A 26403-nucleotide genomic window follows, 5' to 3' on the forward strand; every position below is an offset into this window, starting at 1 on the left:
GAATACGTGGAAAGGAAGATGAAAGTTTCACTTTATTTCTGCTGAATACTCAGTCTTGCAAAGATGCATGTGCGTATGTGTGTGTGTACTCTTCTAGAGACCAGTCTCTATCTAGTTGAAATCCTGGCGTAAGTCTTTGTAGCTTCAGAAACATGAAGGCTATTTTCACAAGAACATCTCTGCAGCTAAGCCTTCCAGATGGCACACTGCAAGACTAGCCCGCAAGCCCCAAATCCATATTATCAATATTAATTATGTAGATAAGGCTTTGGACTACTCCCCCCAAGGAGATGATGGAAATTTTTTAAGCTTTGACTGACAAACTGACCCACAAACTGAAGCTGCCTCTGGACTTGCTGAACATGCCCATTTGTCAACAAAAAAAGAGGCTCATCTCCTATCTCATCACTCTGCTTAAAATTTAGCATGGTTCAGCTGGCGTTCCTTTACTTTAGAATAGAAAATACTTCTAGCACCCTGGTCATTTTCTCTGCTTTGCCTGGAAAAATGTACCAGGCTTAAAGGCATATATACATACTCATGGCGGAAATGCTGGGCAAAGAAAGGTCATAAGGTGCCAGGGTCACACAGGCATGGGAAAGTAATAGTCAGTAATGGTCACTTTACCACGGAGGCAGTTAAGGAGACGGTTGCTGCTATTTCGTAGTAGGTTGTCCACTCAGAGGTCATCGTTGATGGGTTGAAGTAAAACATTTCTACAACGTATTTCCTGAACACACCAAGGAAAGGTCTATTCCAGCTCAAAACCACAGCAGTAGGTCCCAAAGGGTAAAGCGTCAGATCCTTTATTCCAGTGGGCACTATAAACCAGAAACGGTGGTTAGTAATGTGTGCGTTATCAGTTACACTTTATTTTAAAGCAATGCTTCTCCTTAACCAAGTTCTACCTATTTCTGTTTGTGCCTGACTTTAATTCCCAACAACTTCCTTGTCACAAGCAGTGGAATACAATTTTTTCAGCATTTGTTCTCCAGTTCATTATGTCTACTTTTTCAGAAATGACTAGAGGCTACTTGGTGTTGGCTGCTTAGCTTGAGATAAAGTACCAGCTTCATTTTTCATAAATGGAGGGTTCCATCCTAGTTTGAAAATCAGGCTGTTTAGGAGACATTTCAAGTTGCTCAAAAACAAAACCATCAAAAGCTGTAACACTTTGGAAGATAAAGGCTATGAGAAAGAACAGTTCTTATGTCTATCCCTCCTTCCCTGGGGAACCTAAAGGTGCCGTCATGTATTGCTATTCTTGCCTCACAGATGATGACACTGAGAAAGAGGAGTCAAATGATTTGAAAAATGTCACATAAGGCTCAACTTCTGCAACCCTTACTTGTCTGGAAAGCAATTATTCTTCTTGACCTAACTGAAGCTACTTAAATAAGTGCTTCACTAACATTTGCAAGGGTTGCAGAGCCGCAGCTATTGCACGCCGGGTCAGAGCCAAGACCAGCACCCAGATTACTCCAGCCGATGTTAGCACATGATTGCCCTTTCCCTTCATTTACCACATCTTTTCTTTGCTTTCTCTAAAGTGTTAACACTCATCCAGTGAAAGTGAAGCTTAGGATACACATGGGGAGAATTGAATACTTTTTAAAGTGTGTTTTAACTTATTTCAGTTTCATTCATCATTAACCACCACTGATAATTTCACAGAACAGTTTGTTTTGCAGTTCTACTATTTTAATATCCAATTCAATATCCTGTTATGAAATGAAAACTCATACAACTGTTGTTTTACTCTATAAAAACATCCCCTTTGTCATAAGAATCCTATGAGATCTTTTGTTTAGAAACTGATTGCCATTTTGAGTTTAATAAGAACCTTTTACGGTTGTGAGGCCACACAAAAGTGGAGAACATGAAGGAACTAATTCATTTCGAAAACATATGATTTTACTTTCTCAAGTGAAAACAGAATTTTGCAGATTTCTGAAGTAACTACAGTGAGAAAGAAATTCAAAAGCATTTGTAAAAATTACCCAATGACAGAAATTTTAATAATAAAGTATATGTATATTTTACTTGCTATTTTTTCCTTTACTGAAATATACCATATTCTCTTCTCAAATTTTTATTCAGACCCAATTTATGAAAATATATAAAGAGATTGCCTAGAATGAAAAGCCTCTCACCATATTCACTAGTCCACATATTTGCTTTTGTTTAAGGATTCAGTTCTTAACAGGTTAACTTTGGGTTTTTTCCATTTCACTTTCTTCCCTACATCACAGAGAGGAAGCAGAATGAAAAATACTGAAGGTCTCTAGCTTTCAGCCACCTCCCCTTCCACAAGGCAGACTATTCATCAAAAGGAGAAGCTGGTTGTTTCTGGTTAAATATTTCTCTGCAAATGTAACTCTATACACTGAATCTCTTTCTCTTTGCCCTTTCTCTTCTTAATAGATTTTGTTAAAGTGGTAACCTTAACAAAATAAATGATACTGAAACAAAAAGATATTGAATTCTATCCTAAGTCACTTTTTATCTAGGAGCCTGGTAGAATCCTGAATTACAGGCATGGGGGCAGCAGCTCTGCCTATTGGCCATAAAACCACATTCTTGAAAATGTTACTCTCAGTCTCAGAGGATTCTTCTTATCTTCAAATCTCAAAGCGGAGAACATTAAGATCCACCATTAAACTCAAGAAAATCGAGAGACACACAACTGAAGCTGGTGATGGTCATGTAGTACCACAGGAGATAAGCCAGCTCTCCTGGCTCTTAGCACTGTGGCCTTCAGACTCGGCCACATTACATCCTTCATAAATCACATTTGCAACAAATGTTAACAGCAGTCCCACACACTTCATGAGACAGTGGGAATGAATCACCTCTAGGAAGTGCCCACATCTCTCCATGCATCACAGACCACCTGCAGCTCAGGCTGGCTACACCTAAGCAAGGTGACTTCCACCCTAAATTACATAGAACATGAGCACTGCTAGAGATAAACATACATTCAGGTGTCCAAGGGTAAAGATGGTTCTTTCCACAAGGCCCTCTGTGTGTGAGTCCTGGCCATAATTGCTCTCTAGTTAGGTTTGGTAATCACTTAACGTTTAAATGTGAAATACCTATCTTCCACTGAAGGAGTATTTTCCCCACCTCAGTAACGGGCTAGATGATGCAAGAAAAATATTCTCAATGTCTTCATTACATTTGAAATAACCAACATGACAACTCTGTGCTCCTTCGTGGGCTCTAAGGATTAATGAATACACTGCATATATTTTAAAACAAAAGAAAACACATATCAAATGGTAGATATGCAGGCGTTACCAATGGAAAATGTAACAGGATCAGAAGGCGGTCCAACCAACGGTCCTTTCCGTAAGTAAACCACAACTTGGTACTGGGCACCAGGAACAAGATTTTCAAGGAGGCTGCTGCTTGAATTCACCTAATAGGAGGGAAATACATCAGATATGAGGTATTTACTTGGTTAATTAAAAGAAGATTGAGACCGGACATGAACTACTCCAGTTACAAAAGGCATGATTCTGAAGACACTGGTATCAGCAGCTACAACTTCATTTATTAAGCCCAAAATGGCAAAACTGTGAAAGTAGTCAGGACTGACTTGACAAATGATCTGACTCAGAGAATCACACTTGCCTTGCTGTGTAGGGTCAGCTGCCACACTGCAGACCCACTCTCTCCTACTGTCAAAGTTCATTGAAATATTCAGGCTACATTATTCATATTCAGGTGATATTATTCAGGCTGGAGTATTTAGACAGTGTGTTTTCAATAAAAGCCTGAGGTTTTTTATCAGCCATCTGATTCATCTGCAGCTATGTGTGCTGAAGGCAGCGTTATGGAAAAGCCGTCTTCTGAATGCAAGTGTTAAATGACTGCATGGTGAAATCAGAGAGGAATTACTCTCTTTCACCTCTCCTGCCCAGCACCGCAAAAATTGACTGAGGGACCTTGTGATTCTTCTTTTCAGTTTGAAGCACCACCATTAAAATTTCTGGTGTGCCACACCAGGTTTTGGTCAGAGCTGGAGGCAGAATGCCTGACCAAGTGATTCCTGGTCTGGTACAATATGAAAAGTTTTATCTCCTGAAAAGCCAGCTAACAGCAAATGTACACAGCAGCTTCAAGGAAAGGACTTCATGCGCCCCTTCTAGAATTGCAGGCTGATATTTCCTAGTAAGTTTTTTTTTGCAACCTTTCCAAATTCTGTATCACATCCACCTTTGCACTGGTGGTTTACTGTGACGCATGTGAATACATCAGTGCCAGCACAGATTTAGTAAGGAACAGAATTTCTCTTTAACAGGTGCTTTGGAAAGCTAAATCACTTTTATATCATGCACAATGGTAGAAATGGATAGAACTCTGCACTGAATTTTGCCCTTTTCAGCTCATCAAGGAGAATTCAAACCAACAGCCATTAAAATTTCCAGGTATAATAAGCTGATAAAAATTGATTAGATGTGGTATGAATATTTGTAATGACAAAAAGAAACAAATAACAGTATTTAGACCTCTCTACCTACTTGCAATAAATACACATTTACTTTTACAGATATCTTGTTTATTCACGGATTAGCTTTAGGTACTTTTTTTGAGTATGTAGATGAATCCCGTAGTATTGACTTTAATCATATACACTTGCTATCTTTGGTTTATAATCACCTACTGTATTGTTTTGATTCCTGATTGAATGCCTGCGCTTTTAATAAATGGAAGGAAAACAACTCAATGAGATCACAAGCCGATTCTGAAGAACAGTTCTCAAATTGTCACAAAAAGACACTTCCAAACATTTAAGTTCACAGCCATTCTTGGAATAAAACGCAAAACATTTTGACAAAGACTCATTTTATGACATTTTTGAAGGATGCGGACTCCCTGTATTAATTAATTTGCAGGGCTAATCACAAAGTTGAAGGAAGTGAAGATTTACTGGGAGCGTTAGCACTCTCCTCCCATTCCCATGGGCGAGTTGAGGGTGCAGCAGGGCAGCACTGCAGCCCTTTGCAGACTCCTCCATCACACACATTTAGGAAGCCAGACAGAAGTTGTGGCACTGCTCAGAAAATGGCCTTATCAGCATCTTGGTAAGGTAACTGAAACGTGGGCTAAAATTTCTTACTAATTGAAGCCACATGCCACTGATCCATCATAGCCACAGGCTCTGACACGGGGCTGCACTTCACTTACGGTTTCAGTAACAGAAAATTGCCATATTTTGGGGTTCAGGATTCTTGATCATTATAAACATGTCCCATACGGCAGCCCTAAAGAATTGTTGTCCATCCAAATCACAGGTGGTCTGGATTATTATTTACTTCGCAGTGCTGACATCATTTTTTATGGATGAAAAGAAAAGGTGACTTCTGATCATCTCTAAACTTCCAGAAAGTTTAAAGTCAGATTCTGTACTCATATGTAGGAAATCTAAGAAATAATTTGTGCAAATTTGATGATAATCATGTATGTGAGCACGTTGCTTAATACAAATAGATTACAGCATACGCCTAAGTGTTATTATGATATGGCACCATTTTGCCTACTGCCACAACATAACTCCCAAGCTTGAACGAAGGATTGGCCACAGTCGCTCCAACAGAAATACAATTTTAACACTACTATGGTTTACTGCACACTTTCATTCCTGAATGCTGTGCTCTCCCCTCCACTCCGCATCAGCTGCATCCCTTTAGATTGCAGAAGGGAGCACCTACTGCTGTGCTCTGCAGGCCTGAGCCTGATAGGGCCCTCAGGCACGACAATCCCAAACAGCAGGGTGATTAGCAATTTTTTCCTGTATTTGAAAAGGCTCCAGCTTCTGTCCCTTACCTCAGTGCAGTAATGTTTTTCAAGCCTTTGACTTTCCTTTTGTTTCTGACAGGTCAGGGAGACCACAGACACGATGGTGCTGTTGCCGCTGCTCTCTTGTGATGCTGTCCAGGATGTCAGGGCAGTAGTGGAGCTTAGCACCGTCACGGTCACGTGCTGGGGCTTTTCAGTGAGCTCTTCTATCCATTCACCTGTGGGGCCTGGGACATGCCCCAAAAGCACGTGTGAGCAAGCCACTCTACGCATTTGAGGCGCTTATGTTACAACATTCTTCTTTCATGGGATTATTTACTACTAGTGAAAGAGGCTGCACTGACAGCTGTCCATCTTCACAGCCCTCAGGCAGCAAAGATGGCAGCCCCTGGGAAACAGCCTGTGGCCAGTGCTACTTCACCTGTAGCAGAGCAGATGACGAGAGAAATGTCACTGTTTGAAAATTCAGATCGCAGTATTCTCTATTGCTTACCAGAAACCACCCAGCAATATCAGATTTGCTCCAAGGGAACATTTAAAAGCAGTGATATCCAAAAATGTACAGATCATTGACAAATATTAAAGCATAAGCACACAAAATTTTCGCCTCTCCACATACTAACATACCCTCCAAGTGTACTACAGCCTTGAAGCATGAAAATCGAGTTCACAGAGGTTACCACAATGAAGAATCTCATTTTCCTTCAGACTTTTTGAAGCACTTGGTAGAGAACACAGGTTTAAATGTAGATAAAATAACTATTTTGCAAATAACTTCAGCTAGACTTGGTCAAAATTTCAGATTTCATTAAAATCATCACCTTTTCTTGTCACTTTTAGGTGATGCTTGTGACAGTTCTCTCCTTGACATTCCTTTCTCCACACAATTCTAACGGTACTTTATGTTTATTGAGAAAACAAAACAAATGCCAGAGCAAGAATTTGGTGCATGATGAGCCTGTAAGATTTGACAATCCATACTGCTATCTGGGTGTAACAAAAATGTTGTGTAGTACAAGCCAGTAATTTGACAGGATTATTCACTGACTGAGTGCTGCAAGGATAAGATAAAGCTGAAGCTATGAGCAATATTTATTCATGAACAGCAGACCCGCACCTACTCAGGTAAAAAGAGGAATCTGATCATTAGATTAGTTGCTGAAGCCAGTGGATGTTATCCGTAGCTTTTACTATTCAGAAATTGTTTCAGCATCGGCATTAAGGGAACTGAACTACCTCAGGTCACTACCTCATGTCACGGCCCAAAGTTGTAGTGCCCGCACAAAAAGCCTACTTGATCAGACTCATAAAGAGGAATGTAAAAACAATTTCATCTTAAGAGTACTTGTGCACATCTCAGATTTGGCATATGACCAGAAATACATATAAAATCTATCTAAAATATAAGGATCTTGCATTTGTCAGAATGAATAAGACAACCGCCAAGAATCCTTACGTGGTTCTAAAAGTCTGCAAAAATAACAGACAAAACCCCAAACCCCAAACATCCTCATGTGTTACATGTAAAATGAAAATATATTACATTCCTGTAACATCTTAATACTTTATAGCCAATGAGATTCAAGTTCATCCTTAATCTAGGAATCCATACACCTATACTTTGGATTAATATTTTCTCATTTCTCTCAGGTCTCTGTCCCCAGTTAGTAGGCTTCATGAAGGATGCTGTATTGCATACTGCTTAGTGGAAATAAGTCACACCTTGTAAAATGGAATAACATTTGGTATTAATAGCAATGGTACATAATTTATTTTATATACTTGTATACTTTGTATAATTGATATACTTACATATACTTTAATGCTTTCCATATAATGAAGCTGTCTAATAACTATTCCTAAAGAAAACCAGAAGACAGCGAAATTACAACAGCAGAGACCTTTTCTCTCATGTGCTGTTTTCTCTTTTCTCTTTGTTTTCCAAGTACTGTTTCTTTCAACTATAAAGTTGTTAAAAACATAGGAGTGACAGTGGAATTCAGTTACATGCAGTCAAGCATTATGATGAATTTAGGCCTAAATAGTTAGTATTTGTAAATGTTATGAGCTAAAGACACGATTTTTATTAGTAATGTACTTAAGTATTTGAGTACATTTCCTTTTAATATTAATATTTCTGCCAGCCTTAGCTACCTTGTCTTGTTGCCGGGGGAGACACTATCCTCCCACATGTAAAACTGTGTAGTGCTGCAAGCATTCCTTTCTTCTCATTGTACGGGCAATTTGTAAGCTATACCTATTTCCTTTTGTAAAAAAAAAGTACAAAGGTGACCACAGCCATCAGAAGGATAATAATCTGAATTCACCAACACCTGTCTTACTTGCTGATCTAATTGTCAGTCATGGTATTAGTTTACACAGTAGTGTATTATTACTTTATCTTTTACTAAATCTTCAGCTAAGAAATCCTGGGATTCTACAGGGAAATAATGAATTAGTTTTTCTCTTCGGAATTTAGCAGGCTGAACTATTTCATCTACTGTAATTTGCCCCATGTTCTCTCAGAGACCATGTAATTTCAGAGTTCAGTGTTTAATTGCACAATTCCCACACTCTCAGCCTGAGGTGCCCTTCATCCCTAACCCGGTACATATGGCCTCCAGGAGTAAGGAAGTTAAGTATTTTCAAGAATCTCTATAACCACCGATTTAATTCTTGGAATTAAATCCTCTCTTTGGAAGATGCAAGAGGGGAACCTGTTTCAGTGAGACACTTCTGAGCACTGGGCTCCCTATCAAATACATCACCTGCTTTCAGTTCTTAGCTCTGCCAAGATGCACGATGAAGGCCCATCCAGGCAGGATATAATGTATAACATATTTACACTACATTTCCTCCTCTGGCACAGGGAATTCCAGAAGACCAGACTCTTCTGATCCTGCAGCAGATGCCATAGCTGCCATAGGCATCAAACTCTGTGCATTAAAGTTATTTTGGTCTGGGAGAAAAAGACAGGTTTGCTAAGATACTTACTGATGTAAAAGCTGAGTGTTTTTGCTGATTGACTTCCCCGAACTTCACAAGCGCCAGAGGAGCTAAATGTTGTTACAGACAACTTATATTTTCCTGGCTCTTTCAGTTCAGCAACAAATTTGTGAGTGTCCTCACTTACTGTCAAAAATTCCGTGGAGTTCTCTAAATCAGGGGGAAAAAAAAAAGTGTGGATTAATTGAAATTTGAAAGGCTCCAGCCACTGAGAAAATGATTTATATCAGAAATGCTAATACTGTTTCAGCTGTGGGATTAAAAGGTATCCAAAAGGACTGGATTTATGTAGGTAGTTTTATTTCTTGCCATGAACACAAGAGTAATTAATGACCAAGGCTGCAGTATAGGTGTAGAGGAACAATAAACCCAGGCCAAATTTTCAATCTGTAGAAGAGATGATAAAATAAGGTTGCCATGACTGTGCAAGTGAAAAACAGCACAGCAAGGAAGAAAAGGAGCTTCCAATTTTCTATCTATTGCATTCTTATTCTGCAAAAAAAAAAAGTATTTGCCCTCAGATGGGAAGGCTTATGAAAATTGCTCGTCAGGAAATAAAACTCATTTGGATAAAATAGATTTTAAAACAGAAAATCTTTAAGCAACACGTCGATTTTCTTGTAGCTCCATCACATGAAAAGTCTCCCCATTCTCCACCATAGCCTCCTTGTGGCCTAAGGAATATGTTTGGTAGCTGTCCTCTGAGACAACTGTTAATCTGAATCTAGACTACCTTTTCTCTATGTCCCTTCCAGTCGAGGTCCCCCTGAGAACCTTTCTCAGACGCAGACAAAGCTACATGATATAATGTATCTTCTTTGTCTCAAATTTCTATGAGCTCGTTTCTCCTTTCTCCGATACCAGAATGGATTTACGATAACTGCAGTGTAAACAGTGCAGCAATATGTACAACTGTATAAATCTTGTTTTATAAAAGAGAATTGTAAACTGCAATTTACCCCTCCTCCCTTACTTTTATGACGCCCAGCCAGAATGCTGGGCATTAGCAATAGATGCTATTCAACACAAGAAATGTCTCAAAAAATACACGTGATCTGAGAAAGCCCTCTGAAGCACAGTACTAGGTAATTAATAATTTGTGGAGGAGACAACCCACCAATGGAATTACAGAAAAGAGGTACGAAAAGGGTATAAGGCTTTGTTTTACCTTCCCTTTCAATATTGATATTGAAACCATCGAACGCAGTAGGTGGCTTTGGTGGTAACCAGGTCAGCACCATTTGTACAGGAAGGAAGGTGGGGGGCTCTGGCATGAGTTTTCCAGATGTGTTGACATCATTGGCCTCGTAATCACTGGAAACTGCATTGACAAACTCCTCTTCACCCTCTGATGACTCAGCTTCGTTAGACCACCAGTATGGCTGTGACGTGGTTTCGTACTCAGTGCTGTTATAACGGGAGTCCAGCCAGGCTGCAGATGTGTTCGCTGCTGGAATTTCAGGTGGGTTGTCAGAAAAATGGCTAAGTTTTTCTTTCCTTATGATTTCTTGTGGTCCCATGAATGATTCTTCTGCAAAATTCCCACTGTGCTCTTCCCAGCTATTTCTGTTGATTGGTATAATCTGAACAGAAATGTTTCGAGGTGGGTAAGGAACTAAAAGAGAAGCAAGGGTTAGTCTTTTAATAGGTATGTTCTGTTCACCTTTACAATGCGTTAATTCCCCTAAGAAATATTGTTTGCAGAAAAACAATGCATATTTTGAAATAACTTGTTCTTATTAAGATTCTCCCTCCTTTTACATATACTTATAGCAGAAGTGATTCTAGGGGAATCAAGATCTTGAGTATAAATTCACAGAAGAATCACAATTCAGGCATACCAGGAAGAAAAGTACATGTGAAGTCACAGTAAATCAGACATCAGTGCTATTACAGCAGCAAGTCTATTCAAGTGTGAATTTGTAGGAGTGGATCTTAATAAATTTCATTGTGTCTTCCAGAAAGATCTTGATCATGGAAAAAAATACTTCTGCAGAAATGAATTGAAAAACATGCAAAACTAATATATGGCATAGCTCATATTTAAAAAGTTTGACCTTCATGTTGCTGTAGGGCTTTTCATATGCTTTTAGCAGCCACCTTTTCACAAGCATTAAACATCAGTTTAAATTTTAATATTTGTGAAAGCTTGATCTTAAGATTTAGGTCTCCATAAGACAAGATTCTGGCACGCAAAGAAGTTACTTCAACTTATGCCAGGAGGTGAACACACAGCATTTTGTCTGCCTCACTGTAATGCTTGTCTGTCTGCCCTTACACACAGAAAGTGCGAGTAGCCTCTGCAAACAATTTTGACTGGCACCTTTTAAGCTGGCACCTTACAACACACTAATTTGTTCACCTCCCCTGTCCCAGCCAAGGGTACTACTACAAAACCAGACACTACAATCTCGTTGCAGTTCATGTGAAGAATGAGGGATGGGAGGGCAGCAGGAAAGAAAAATGTGATCCTGTTGGTTGCATTCTTGTGGTTCATTATCTCAATAACTATATTTAGGATCCTCAGGACAGAACTCAGCTGGCATCAGTTGGCTTTGCTCTGTCCAAGGCAATGGACCAACATCAATGTATTCATCTGAAGATTTGGCCTTTTGATTTTACCACTGGTTCATTTCACTTTGGACCCTGGAAAATGTCTGTGGTCCAACAGATTAACAGAAAAGTGTTGGGCACCATCCCAGAACCAAATTAAATTAGTTCTGGACCCTGAACAAATGCAATTTTCAGCCTTTGCAACATTGCTGTCTTGGAAATTAAAAGTTCATGCTTCAGGGCATAAACTGTCCGCCAAGTGGGGCGACTATAACATTCTTCTCTGTGAGAGAAGACTGCACAATGAGGAAGCCTTCTGCACCAGTTTAGCTCTGATTCACTGCGCAAGGAGACAGACCAATGTAGATAGATCAATAGTATATTCAGTGCAGCTATTCCTGTGGATTAAAAATTAATTCCTAGCACAAGGCCTAGGATATTTCATGTGAAGCAGAACTTATTTTCTAAGAAGCAAGCTTGACAACAGAAATACTCATGCAAATCTCCCTTTGCACTCTATTATACAGTACACATAACCCTATGTACTAGCCGCAGTATCTTCCTCCCATGCTCCCAGACAGGAGCAGCTCCCAGGACTGCTCCCACACAGACCCTCCTCTCTGTGGGATCAATCCCCTCCCCACGGCAGAAAGGAAAGCAGCCATACAGATTTGGAGCAAATGGTACATAATAATTTTCTTCACCTGTTCTGTGCTGTTTGGGCTCATGCTGGACCCCGCTGTATTCCACCAGTGTGCTTTTGTTGAAGGTTGCTTCTGACACCAACTGAAATGTGATGTTACTGTAGCATATACCTGGTAGCCAGTGATTGAAGACTGTTTTACCTTTAAAGAAATCTGCAGAAGGTTTAAAAAGAAAAGAAGAAAGGAAAAAAAGAGGAAAATGCATCAAATGTTCACTTTCTGACAACGCAACTGCACATGCTGAACTGGTTAAACATTGCTCAGCCTGGTCTGAGACATGAAATTCTAATAATTCAGTTTGCCAGCATTTTTCCTGGCTGTCAAAGCCACTTTGCTACAAGAAAAAAAAAAGGCAGCACAAGAAACACGAACTGCTTTTCACAGGAAAGGGAACTGAATCTGGCAACCTGTTCCACGTGACACTGAACATCTCAAAGAGCATCTGACAGTTTCTGCAGACCTTTAACTGCTGCATGCAAAAGCCTCCTTGGTGTTTTGCTGACCGAGGCACAACGTTCGGGGTAGATGCTCAAAGGGCCATCCACCACACAACTGAGCGCAAGCTGCGGTACTGAGAACTGAGCTCACGTCCACCATCAGTACACGTGAGGGCTGGAGAAGTTGCTTAGGGCTATCTGGCTATGGGAAGGAGTGTGTGAGTGGATTAGTGAATCTCTTAATTCAGGTTGGCTTTTTTATTAATCAGCAGCTGCAGCATTACAGCCCCTGGAACCATGTATTAGCTGTAGAAGACAAAAATTATCGCTGGTATCCCTTTTGTTCTCTGGAAAGAGGTCACCTGTATTCTGTGCTATGATTCAGAATCACCCTTCCTAACTTCTGGCACTTCACTGCATTGAAAACATGATTTCTAGCCCCACTCTGTATTGAAGCAGGGAGATTCCAAAATTTTCTGACCTCCTTTTGGAGGTGCTTATCTCCCTCTGCTGACTTTAGAGAGAGCTTACAGCAACCAGACTTGTACTTTGGGAGCCTTAGTTCAGTGCCTAAAATTCAATCCAGCACCTACTGGATTGCTCAAAGGCATTTCACTGCCACTATTGCTATGTTAAACCATTGGGGTTTCAGGGCCCACAGAGTACGCAGGTGCCTTTCTCACCTCGTAAGGTGCTTTCCATAGGGCAGTCCCATTTACATCTCTGAGACAGTTGCTATGCTTAAGCTATACTGCAGGGCAAAAGGGAGTTCAGTTATAAACAAATAAAAAAGAAAGTAGAATTTGCTCTGGTTAGATTGTTTGGATGGTTAGATTGGTTACATTGTTTAGACTGACAATCTAGATTGTTAGACTGATTGCCTCTGATGAGATAATTTTAAGAAAATTGGAATTTATAATATGCAGCGGGATTTACAAGCTCAGGGACAACATGAATGCTACAGTAATACACAGTACTATACAGCACAGTATTATTAGCACTGTGTCACTGTATGGTGATACAGAACTACCAGGTTTAAATCCTGCACCAGGAATCAGATATATCGAATGAGTTTCCCAGCTCTGGGGCATCCCAGAGCTCTCCTATCAGCTATTCATCAAAGAGGAAACCTTGGCCAGAGCAAAGAGACTGGGAATCTTTTTAACACTTTCAACTGACACAGAATGTCATCCAGGGATTTCAACAAGCATATCTAGAACGCAAAAACATATCTCTGTCCTTCCTACTGAGTTTTGGATTTCTTCCCTTTTTGCTTTTGTTTTGGATTGTACAGCAGCGGGGAAGATAAAAATATGGTGGAAGGTTTTTTGGATTTTAGTGTACATGCTTATTTGGAAGCACCAGAAATTGGGGATCCCTTCCCAAGTTGATTTCAGAACTGATTAAAAAAATCCAGACCACACAGTCTTCCTCTAAAATCCAAAAGAAAGGAAGCATCACTGGAACTAGGACGGGAAGCAGGTTTAAATCTAAAGTGAACCACCAGCTCAATTTGAAGACTCATCCCTTACTTCATGATATAAAAGTTATTACATAAACAGACACATTACCAGAAATATAAATCACTGTAACCAATACATGTCAAAACCACACATAAGACTGCTCTTTAAAATGTTTCCAGCAGAATTTGCATTAAGTTTTAGTGGAATAGTTTCCTCCTACCTTTGTACAGCATTGTTCGGTAGTCTTTCCCTTCCCAATAGCTTATATTAACCCTGGTAAAAACATTGTACTTCTCTGGGTACTGAATTTCAAACAACACTCCTGTTTCTGGAGATGGTTTGTAATCATAAATGGAAACACTGCTCACAGGAAGGGGTTCTAAAAGATATACAAATAAAAGGAAAAAAAGGAAGAAAGGAGCGGATTAATAGGCAAACTGAGTTCTTTACACATATACACCACCAATGAAACAAATGGCTTTGCTAGGTGTGGCACAGGCACTCTTAAATCTACCAGGTGATATGTGGGGCTTCACAGAGGTCTGGGGCAAAGCTACCTGGGACGTCGTCAAAGCCAATATTTGTGTGTTCCCCCACAAAACAATTTATGTTCTTGACACTTACACTTTAACAGAAAAATTTCCCTATTAGCCATAAAAAATAAGGTTGAAATAACAGTTATTATTTAAGCACTTGCAGTCACACCCCAGAAAGATTTTTGTCTTAATGCTTGCCAATCATGTAAAAGTGCCCAGACAAAAACAACAAAACACTTGAAATTGCTCATAACTTTGGCATAAAAGTGAACTTTCAAGATTAGCTGAGAAGCTTATCAGTGTAATGGCCAAAGGAAGCTACCTGAACGAAGATTTTCTATTTTGATATGTATTCATTTCTTTATTTCATGGGTAAATTACACAGTCCCCATTCCTACCATATTGGAGAGGACCGCCGTCTTCGACATATTTATCCATAGAAAACTTCTACAAAATATAGCAGTACCATTATCATTATTTTACAGATGAAGAACTGAAGAGAGAAGTAAAGTGGTTTACTGGAGGGCACAGGGGAAGCCTGCGCACAGAAAGGAGGTAAGTGAGGAACTGCCGATCTGGTGCTCTGAACTCTGAGACAGGTGGGCTGCAAAAAGTAAGAAAAATACCCTGTATCCTGTGATGTGGCATCTAGACCTGTGTAGCTCCATCAACAAAGGAAAGCTGTGTCAATTCACTGCAGCTGGGAGTCTGGATTGTTGCTAACAATAAGAGTCAGAGTTTTATTCAGCTTTCTTTATCCACAAAAAAAAAATTAAAAACTTACCCTTTTGTTCGATGCTCTCCTCAGCATGAAAAAAATGATAGCAACCCAACGAGAGATTGGTTAAGAGGGCCAAGCAGATATTCAAAACAAGGTTATAGTGTTAGCTGAAATTTGTCACTCTAACATATTTTAATAGAGGTAGTTAATGCACAACACCCCCAGTAACTATGCCTATATCTATATAAGTATTATTGTGTTGGTTTAGTTCCTGCACACTGTAGGGAACAGATTGAAAAATTCAGGCTGCTGATTAGCACGACCTTAGAGGACACATCTGAGTTCAAAGTTCTGCTGCAGTAGGCCTTGGAGAAAACCAATAAAATATTTTTCCCAAAGAGCATACAGTCACAACAGGCAAGAGAAAGAGTAGTTGAAAGGGAAGACCAGTATGTTTCAAACGTGGAATTATCCCACAGAAGGTAGAATATGTTAATCAAAGATGGAAAAGCAAGACTGTAGTGGAAGTGAAAATGAAATCACAATTACCAGCACAGTATTTTCACCACAGTACTAAGTTTCCAGATGTGATGAGAAGTGGAGAAGAAAAAAACAACTAAGAACAAAAGCCCCAGATGCAAACACAATCTTTCCCCCAGTCTTAAGAAGAAGCCGTGTTGTCATTTTTAACTTTGTCAGAGCATGGGAATGCAATGGTGTGGGATTATTAAACTATTTCTCATTGCAAAGATGCTTCATTAGCTTCAGGTAAATACCAGCATATTTGTATGTTAACCACTTAACAAATAGAAACGCCCAAGCTCACAGATACCAATATGCACTTCAGCGATGGGATCTGTGAAAATTTTGCTGACAATTCATGATAGCCTGGAAATAAATAGGAGTAAAGCAGATCACAGGAAACAAAGCCTACCTTCTTCTTTCTGCTGAGGCTTTTCCCATCGCTTATTCTGAAATAAATAGTTGATCTGACTATCCACATGACCAGAGGGTTTATATCACAGTTCACACAGCACACAATAGTAGTTTAAATGTCAATAACAATCTCTAAATAGCACAATGCTTATGTGCAGTCATCTTTCATGTTAGCGAGTGTGCCCTGGGCTTTCTTCTGCTATCTCATTCACATCTGAGGTCTCCTTATTTTTGAATGAATTACTGAAACTTTCTTATGTCAGTGATTAAATTACCCCATTTATTCCTTCCTACAACAAATCAAATAAAGGATGGAAGCTATATTCATTTTTAAGCCAAATGATTTTTCCTCCTGATGCTTTGATTTAATTAACCAATAATTGAATTAAGCCGTAATCACCACAGACTCTCTTTCTTGTTGTTATCTTCCGCTTACTATCCTCTCCTTGCTCATGGCTGATGTTGGCAGAGTAGCATGAGTGATATAATGCAATTTAAAGATTCTTCCATTATCTCACTTCCTTCAGCAAGAAATCTTCACATCAAAAGCTATTTGCACACTGTGAAATTAAAAGGACACTCAGTAGATAAAAATAATGTTCTGTTTTTCACTTACTAACTGCTTCTAGGGTTATTAAACTTATAGAATAGTAAAACATCACTCTTCACTATCTATATTTATAATTCAGAGCATTAACAGTCTGGTGTTTTTAATTTTACAATTTTCAGTATTTAGGACCCAGCTTTTCACAGATTTCAGTGGTTCTCAAGAAACAGCCTAAATAAAGTGTAATATAATCCTTCAGAAAACTTAGAGCTTTATAAACACTCTGCACTACATTGATGTCTGAAGTCATATTACAGAATGGACTTAGAGGATTTCAGTGTCCCTCTAATAGCATATTTAAGGCACTTCATGTACAATCTCTTTATTTTTAGACTTGCAGATTATATGAAATGCACATAGACAAGCTTGCAGGATCAAGACCTAAATGTGCCTGTTTTCTTAGTGTCTCAGAATCTGCTGCTCCTATAACAACTGCTTTCCCATTATATGTTTATGGGAAACTCAACTTCTGTGTTTCTCCTGGACTTTACAGCATTTTGCATTTAGCACATAGTTTGCATTGTACAAACATCATGATAGCATAATAAATGTGGCTAACCTCTTTCTCAATTGCCCTCGAAAATTCTAGATGCTAAATCCTCCATTAATGCATTTGATTTGTGCCAGACACATTAACATCTGCAATTCAGGGGGAAAAAAAACAAGTACATTGAAAATAAGTACCATATTCCAGTCCAAATCAATATGTTTTTAATATTTGTAGATCAGGTCACTCTATAGATTGAATTAATGACTGACTACTGTCGTAGGTTAGATGTAGTATTAGATGTGGGGGGTTGAAGTGGGACTGAGATCAACACTCTTGCTTCTCACACTCAAACCCAAATTAACCATGATTTACTGTCATATCGTGACTTTTACAAAAAAAAATCCCCATTAATGGGGTGACCTAACTTCCATGGGTATTCCCTTTATTCACATAAAGAAGTTGTGAATTATGCCATCTTCTCTCCAGGATGGCACTACTTACATATCTATATAGTCACTGGGAGTAAGTCATAGCCAGGGTAAAGCTTCCATTATGCTATAAAATTTACGGATTGTTTTATCTCTTGCTATAACCAACCATTTTTGAGATTTAAAAGCTGCTCTTTAATACTTTAGGAACATAATGTTCAAGTTTATGACAGGTAATAGAGACACTATGTGCTATTGCCTATGAAAGGGGAACATAAGTGAAAGTAGTATCTGAGCAATGATGGTATATACTGCAATTTCTAGACACCCACGTAAGATAACAAATAAAAAGATGATAAAAACTAAAAAATAATATTGTCACAAGAACAAAGGTGTATCTGTTGTTCTTGAACAGATTTAGGCCAATACTTGAGATCAGCCTTCCAATGGAAATTATGGCAGGAAATTATATGGTTGCAGTTCTTTTTCTTTCTTTGATTCTGATGGAGGGTTTTTTTCACCTTAAAAAGGGGATAACATGATTTGTTTGCTGGGGAAAGCTGAGCACTAATGGACCTAGATGTTCTTCTGAGGTATGTTTCAAAATTTGGGCTGCCACAGATAACCAGCCTTTTTAAAGATGTGCCACGTCATCCTTTAAGAAAGAAAAATACAAAGGGCTTAAGTTTCACATTTCATTGGAAAAAAACCTCTGAAGCTCCTACTTCAACAGCTCTGATCCATTAATGAACCAGAGGAAAGGATTCGACCTGCTGAATCACTTCCTGCAGCATCTGGCACAATAACAACTGAGCATTAACTAGGTCTAATGCCAATTGCCTGCTGAGAGCTGAAGAGATCAGAGTCCCAGGCAGCAGGCCTTTTGGTCTCTTGAGCAGAATATTTTTTGTAGAAGACACAGAGGTAGAACTCTCCCTAAAGGGAATATATTTTACAGTGATTTATGTAAGGAATCATCAGCTTTTGAAACAATGAGACATTTACCACTCAAAACTCCTAATCATAAGCTAAAATAAAAGTCAGGCAGAGCTGCTCTTAATTACCCTCAGAGATCCTGAGATCCTAATTTCTCCAATTCCCAGCAGATACATTTTTCCTACAATACAAAATAGCTTTGCTTTCCTCATTCCTTCAAATGTACAAACATTTTTTCCTTTATAACAAAAAGAAAAATTGACAGTGAATTTGAAAACAAAAAGGCTATATGGGTATGAGTCACCCTGGGAAGAATAAAACAAGGCTTCAAGCTGGGAAAATGGAGGAAGAGCAAGAATTTCAGTCAGATTTTAAATCTGTGCTCTTTATTTCTCTCATAAACTACTTTAAAAACAATTAGTAATAAGGTGGAACTTTCTTTCAAATGTTGCAAAACCATGCACTAAATTAACACTAAAATAATTATATAAATTCTGGGAGTTGCTTCACTCCCGTTGAAAAGCCAAAACTCCAAGAGCAAAAGAAAGCAGGCTTGAAATAATTGTGTTAGATACCAGAACTACTTCCAACCTTGTCCAGACTGAAAACTGGAAGGAAGATCATTTTGATAGGCACAACACAATCGCACTCACAGGAATCTGGTCAGGATGGCGAGATTTACACACCTATTCTTCTGAAAACCATCATGAGAATCTTTAATAATAAGTGGTCAGAGTTTCAGTTTTTCTACTTCAGTAAAGTACTGAGCCTGATTTGCTGAACACAGCTTTGCTACAGATCAGGAGAAAAAGTCTTATTTTGTGCTCAAATTCTATTTTACAGGTTTCATATCTAAGAGCTGAATGTGCCTTGTTCATCTTGTCCTTCTAACGTCCCAGCTCAGGAAGCAATGCAAAGTTGTGGGCTGTGCTCAAGCTGAAAAAACCCTTGGGTTTTGAGAAGAAATATTGCACCAAATAGCTCATACTTTGCATTACAACAATCCGGACTACAGAATCTAAATAAGGAAACTCTATAGTTTGTGGTGCTTTGATTAACATGAGAAAGCCCTGAAATTATTCCAACCAGGGACAAACAGAAAGTAAACTATTCAGTCTTGCAGAGAGGGTCCAAATTAACAATAGAAGCTTCAAATGGTAGCGTACATAAATGCATATATGTATATTTATATAATGTTAAGGTATTTTATATTTTTATATGTACATATTTATGTACATATATTTATATGTATTTATATTTACACACATATAATTATATACGCATACATATAATGTATAAAATATATATTTTGTCAGATTTTACATTATCTTTCTCTTGAGGAATTTTTTTTCCGGGATAGAAACCTTTGAGGGGTAAAACAAAAAGTCTTTTCTGACTTAAAAGGGATGAAGTTTCAACCTGTGAAGAGACATACCTTTTTCTTGCCAATATGCTGAGAAGCAGCACATCGCTGAGGGATGTGAATAGGAGAAAGGAAATGTCATCAAGATATACCATTGGAAAGCAGAGGTCTTTCATGACTCTCACTGAATTTCTAAGTAGGCAATCTCTTTGAAGGACCTTGCTCTCATTTTGACATGCACAATTTGGATACACGCTGCTCTGCATGAAACCTAGATATCCAGCATATGGCCAAGCTGAAAGACTGCATCTCCCTGCATGGACTCCTTTGCAGACATCAGGAGATCACAGAAAACTTTTGTGAAATATCAAAGTACAGCCTTGGGAATAAGCACATTGGCATCACTGGCTATCCTGCTTGATTTATTTTGGGGCAGCCTAATGAATGAGGCCAATCTGCCACTGATAAATCTCTCCTGATACCAACGAAATTAGAGCAGAAATTAATTTGGTCCTGGAAGCTAGTTGCAATGGGCCTTTTTTTCATGTGTAAGATATATATGGAATAAATTAGATAGTTATATGTCTTTGCATGGTTAAAATAAACTAAGAATGTTAAACAGGTGGAGAGAGCATATCGCAAGAAGAAAAATATTAATCTATCCTAATTATTGTCTGCCAAAAAATCAAGTTAATTAATAGTCAGAAAATTATGTAAAACAGGCAGTGGACAATACCAATAAAAGGAAAGATAAAAAAAGAAAAGGAAAACCAACTATCATCGTAGTTTTGTACGAGAAGCCAGTGGTCACTACGTGAGTTTTAGAATCTCTTCTCAAAAGCACGGTACTGAAATACACCTTAAAAAGCCCAGCCTGCCACACTGTCTTTTCATTCCAAATTTACTTTCATTCCTGCAGCCTTGTGCTCCAAAAGCTGCGCTACGTTAGTAGCTGAGGCTGCTATATGAGACCTAGCACTCATACAGTGACACTCAGGCAGTGTCTGCCTGACAGAAAATACTAGGAAGGAGATTGGGGCCTTTCCCTTGCAAAGCTCACGATTTACAGCATACGTTTAGTGCTCAATAGAGCATCCTTCAATGCTGCCTGCAGGAATGCCCTTTCTTTTCCATGAACCTGGTTGTCTTTCTGTTGAGACAAAACCAGTGAAATTCACTGTTCTGTTTTCATTGCATGAGCTCCCCGAGCAGCACTGGCTGACTGCCAAAATCAATGGTCCTTCCAAGGTCTGGGTGAGCAGCAGAGGCCACAGCAGGAAAACCTGAGATGCTGCCAGCACACCACCAGCATAAGACAGGTGGTGAAAAGGGGTGGGGCTCCTTTCCATCAGAAAGGACATTGTCAAGCCTTGGAGGAGGGAGAGTGACGTGGGATATGCCCCTTGGAGCCGTCAGCCTCACGCTCTTTCGGGAACACCTTGTGGAAACCTCCTGAGCCAGAAATGGGAAGTCTGGGGCTGTCTTTGATGGGCTGAGTGTCACTGGCTCCTTTCTTCCTTCAGAGATCCCCTACACAGGAGTGTGTGCTCCATCTGCCATCCTGGATCACACCTTCCCCTGCTACCAGTGACCCTCGTGGGCTCTGGAAATCAAACAGCAATGAGTCCTGCTGCACAACTGCAAGTGCAGCATTCCAAACCCACTGGAAAAGCATAGTGAGGCATTTTTTTCAGTTGTATACGACACCTGATGCTTCCATTATTTTCTTTTAAGAAAACAAACAAACCATAAAATAGGAAATTAGATTAGAATTACTCCTTTGTCTGCAAGGTTAAAGCAGTCAAAGAAAAGGAAATTCAGGCTGCCTATGAACCCTTTTTCACTACATATAGATGTTCTTGCACATACGCCTTATGAAAGACTTGCATTACCCGATAACATGATAATTCTCCCACGGGACCCTTCATGGTTGTCCTCATCAGGGCACAACTTGAGCACACAAAGAAAGGCTGAAGAATGTATAGATGACGCAAAATCTGATTACTCCTAAGTTTCAAGCACGTCACTCAGTAACATGAGGCTACTGTAATATGCTTTGAAGGTTATTAAAGTGGATGGCATTTCCTCATTGACAGAAGTACACAAAATCATAACCATTCCTCATCTGCAAGCCAATTAAAACTGTCCATAGATTCCACGGTGCCATTTAGTAGGAAAAAAAAACAAAACAAAAGTGGAAATTGGTTTTGCTCTGTCCAAATAAATTTTTTGTCTGTCTTTTCTTGAATCTGTCTTCTGGATTAAGGAATCTTTTTATATTCTACAAATTGTTTTCAGGTTGGCACATGGAAACAGTTCTGGAGCAACAGCAGAGCCAGAAATATGGCAGGAATCACATAGAAATCTGTGGTGCTTCGCACGACGACAGAGCAAACAAAATCACACCTCTCCCCCAGGATTAATGCACCTGGAGGTAGTAAGAGACAGACTACTACAAGTATGGTCTCCATCACAAAAACCTTCAGCTATACTGGCAGAAGCACATGGTTTTGGTGACTACTATCTGCTTTCTAAGCTTAGTACTGCTTCAATATATTAGCAAACAAAAAGAGCATTGTTATAGCATTTAAAACAGAACATACCTCACCATGTAACAGGAGTGCTTACACTGAAATGTCAGTCAACACTTTTTATGCCTTTCACTAGATTTTTGGAACTCCTGGTTCAAAGGGTTTAGGATGAACATCTGGAAAGGAGGTTCATCCATCACACATTTCAGTATGTTAAACCTCTCCAGTCAGTGTTCAGGAAGGGTCAGCCAGGGGAAACTCACAGCTGTCCCTTTCTTCTTGCCCAGACCCTGTGAATTTTCGCTCACAAGCCTTCTCACAACACATCTTCCCTACTGTTCTCATACAGGGATTCATCCTACGCACAGGGAGGACCTGTTGAAAACAAAAAAAACCCACCCAACCTTCTCCACAAGAAGAATTTCTGAGGAAAAAGAAACACACACAAAGAGATGAAACAGAAGGAAAAAAGAATAAGGTGTTACTTACTGGTTAACACAGTGATTGATCTTGCTGACTTGGAAACCATATTTGAGTTCACTACCAACAGAGTTACTATGTAATATAGGCCATGGTATTTGGCATTAAAAACCACAGGGGCAGGTAAAGTGCTATTGAATTCTTCGAACTGGAAAAAGTAGTTCTTGGATTCTCCAGCTATCTTCACAACATATACATAGGATGAGCTCACCACATCAGATGCTTCCAGTGAGACAATGATACAATTGTCTTCTCGGACAGTAACTTGGAAAGGTTCTGCATTCTACAAGACAAGAATAAAGACTTTGCTGAAGTAAAATCTATTATTTCACTTTTACCCATTTCCCTTGGTATTCATAAGATACTCATGTTATATTTGTGATAAAGTTATGTTTCATATTCTGCACGACAGTTAACACCAAACCCTGGCAATTTTTTCAGAATACAATTCACAGTCAGCCAAAGTCCACAGGCATCTGCTTATCAGGACAGTCTCTCTGCAGCACAGGCTGGTTCCTGCATGTGCTTTCTGATGCTCTGGCCACTCTAACCCTTACATCCTGAGGAACAAAGCCTCCACCATTCTTTCCTGACAGAAGGTGGAGTAGAGCAGAAGAAGGAGAAGATTAAAAAGGGTATCAGGGACAGGAGGACTTCCAATAAAGCCACAAAGTGTAAGTCATTTAAATCCCCCAAAAGAGATAATTACATCAAGACTCTTTTATCTTGAAGAAATAGGATCATATATTCTTCAATGCAATATATTCTGAAAGCCTTCAACTGAAGAATAATTTTTGGCACAGACTAAGCTTTTCCAAATATGCCCATTCCAGCAAGTACCAGGTGATGAGCAGCTCTCAGCACTATGTCCATGGCTTTGGTTGGCACTTTTCATTTCCTAGGCTACACCATTTCATTTTCAATATTTCTTTTATTAGTACTAGAGAGAAAGGAGCAATTTAACCTTGTTTTCATATATCATGAGCATGTAAAGCCATTGCCAGCTGAAAACACTTTCCTTTTTATTAACTGCAAACCAGCTGTCAGCAAGAAGCACTTGCTCTCTACAGGAATTTCAAAACAGATTCATGGTAATTAATGAGAAGGAAAAGTTCAAGCTTTAATCAAGAGTTGTCTTTTTGTTTATTAGGCCATGATGCTGCTTAGAATTTTTTTGCCCCGCCCTGTGAAAACTGTAATAACTGATATTTTCAATTCCCAACTCCATGGTATCTTTTTCTCCTTCATATTTCGCATGCTGAGAGCTCTGTTTGGAGGGCAGGGTGGGCAACCGTGGCTAGTTTGCAACTTATTCAGTCAATTTGTTCCTGTACCAAAGAGCTAGACACATCCTTCAGAGAATAATTCTAGCAGCTTGGCTACCTCCTGTCTCCTTGTAGTTTTGTTTAGTGGGGATTCTGCCACAAGAATAATCTTTTTTGGATTTATGCTGCGGGAGCCAAGCTCCCTATTTGGAATTCACACATATGGTATTGCCAACTCCTGGCATTCAAAAAAACAAAAAACAAAAAACAAAAACAAAAACAAACAAACAAACAAAAAAAAACAAAAAAAAAAAAAAGAAAGAATTGGTTCTAGGACTGTAAGATTCTTAAATAACAGTAGTTTGCCTTTACACATATTTATTCTTTTATCATTGGGCTTTGAGATTTCACAGTGTACCTAAGGTCATATCACCCTATAGGCAAAACTATAGGCTTGAGAAGAAAGGACCTAAGCAAACCCACTCATCTGACCCAACGTGAGAACAAGGTAACAACTGTATAATAAGTCCAGCCCAAATAGGATAACCAGTCTAGACAGCTTCAAGCCTGAGATTAAAAGTAGAGGCAATGCAACTTCAGCTGCTGATTTGAGGTTTGCTTTGATTAGTCTTTTAAAAAATGACTTTTAAGTTGCTAAAATGATATAAGCCAGTGTTATCAATGGATGAATACTTTGGTGTGGAATTCTGGGTAATTTTTCACAGGTGGCAGAGTGATTGCTCCAAAAGGTCTCCAACGTAAAACTACAATTATGCAAAAGCTTCCATGTGTTTTCCTTAGCCCCAGCTGAATTCAACAGGCTTACCCCTGAGTAGATCAAAATACCACATTTCAAGTATTGGTATTTTGCCTTAAATCCTGATCCAGCATTGGGATCCACGCAGATTCAAACCTTTAACTGGGGATTATGTTTCAATCTGGTCAAAACCAAGTAGGGCTTCTCTTATCCTTCTTCCTCCCCATTCTCCCTGCACTAAGAAAATGCGGAATGATTCCTACTTCAGCTCTCCTGAGACGGGAAGACAGGAGAAGGCAGGCACCCACAGACTGGCTTTCCAGAAGCATGTGCGCTATTGTGCCACAGAAACCATGGTTGTCTTCCAAGGCCAAGCAAGGAAAGACAGACCTGATTCAGCAAGGTTATTACATATCAAGCTTGAAGCACATGTATAATCCCATAGAAGTCAGTGGGTTTTGACCTTCCATAGACATGTGTTTGAACACTTCACTAGAGGAAACAGAACAGTGTTATCTCTAAAATTACTTGAGCCTTCTCTCAGCTTTGCCACTGAATTGTGTGGTACTAACTCAACGTGCCTACCTTGTTATGAAGAGACAGACGAAAAGAACTCAACAAATTTATATGTGCCAACTGTTCAAAGCAAGTTCTTCGGTTTGGTGGTATTATAAATCATTTGTGATGTTAATCAAGTACAGCTGGAAATTAAGCATATAATTGCAGAGTTATAGACATTCCTAGAATATAATTAGACACTTTCAGAGACTGCTCAAATGTGGTGTGATTTTATTCTTTGATTCTTCCATGGGTATAGTATCAACCATGCTGAAGACCATACTTTCATTTTTGCCCTCACAATGTTTTCTTGAATTCACAGCAAGTACCATTCAGCAAATGATCCACTAACCTTCTTCAATAGTTCTCACACAATTAGCATAACATGCCTCTCCTAGCTACATACATAGAAACCTCTCAGACATACGCTATTTTTACCTACGACAACACCTAACTGGGGAAAATAACTTTTCCTGAGTCCTTTGTCTCATAAGCATGTGGGGATTGTGAAATGATAGCCTCCTTCCTTCGTGTGCCTGTGTCCAGATGCTTTTGAACCACTGCTGCCATAACACACAGGTGTTTTTTGAGTGACATCTCTTTAGTAGCTGCGTGGCTTTTCCATCCCATGCCTGCGCCCACCTGCATAATGCATCCCTCTCTTGAGTGGTACCTCTTCTTTTCAGTGATTACATGGCCCTCTTCCACACACCTGTACATGCCCAGGCTTTCAAGCTGCTGCATGCACAGGACACATGGTTTGTGGGACGCATCTGTTGTTTATTATCCATTGGCTCCTGAAATAATTTTTAGCCTTTCATTTCAGC

The 26403-nt window shown here is 39.3% G+C and overlaps 1 protein-coding gene across 1 annotated transcript in view; it reads right to left on the reverse strand.

Moving 5' to 3' along the window:
* PTPRO (protein tyrosine phosphatase receptor type O) overlaps positions 1-26403 on the reverse strand; it is a 157224-nt gene that overhangs the window by 42039 nt on the left and 88782 nt on the right. Inside the window, 8 exon segments of the mRNA XM_068401932.1 lie at positions 628-821; positions 3301-3421; positions 5833-6032; positions 8800-8961; positions 9980-10426; positions 12069-12221; positions 14189-14347; positions 23006-23279. Of these exon segments, the coding sequence (XP_068258033.1) occupies positions 628-821; positions 3301-3421; positions 5833-6032; positions 8800-8961; positions 9980-10426; positions 12069-12221; positions 14189-14347; positions 23006-23279 (1710 nt within the window).

This window comes from Nyctibius grandis, chromosome 5 (genome assembly GCF_013368605.1).
Source record: "Nyctibius grandis isolate bNycGra1 chromosome 5, bNycGra1.pri, whole genome shotgun sequence".
Lineage (NCBI taxonomy): Eukaryota > Metazoa > Chordata > Aves > Nyctibiiformes > Nyctibiidae > Nyctibius > Nyctibius grandis.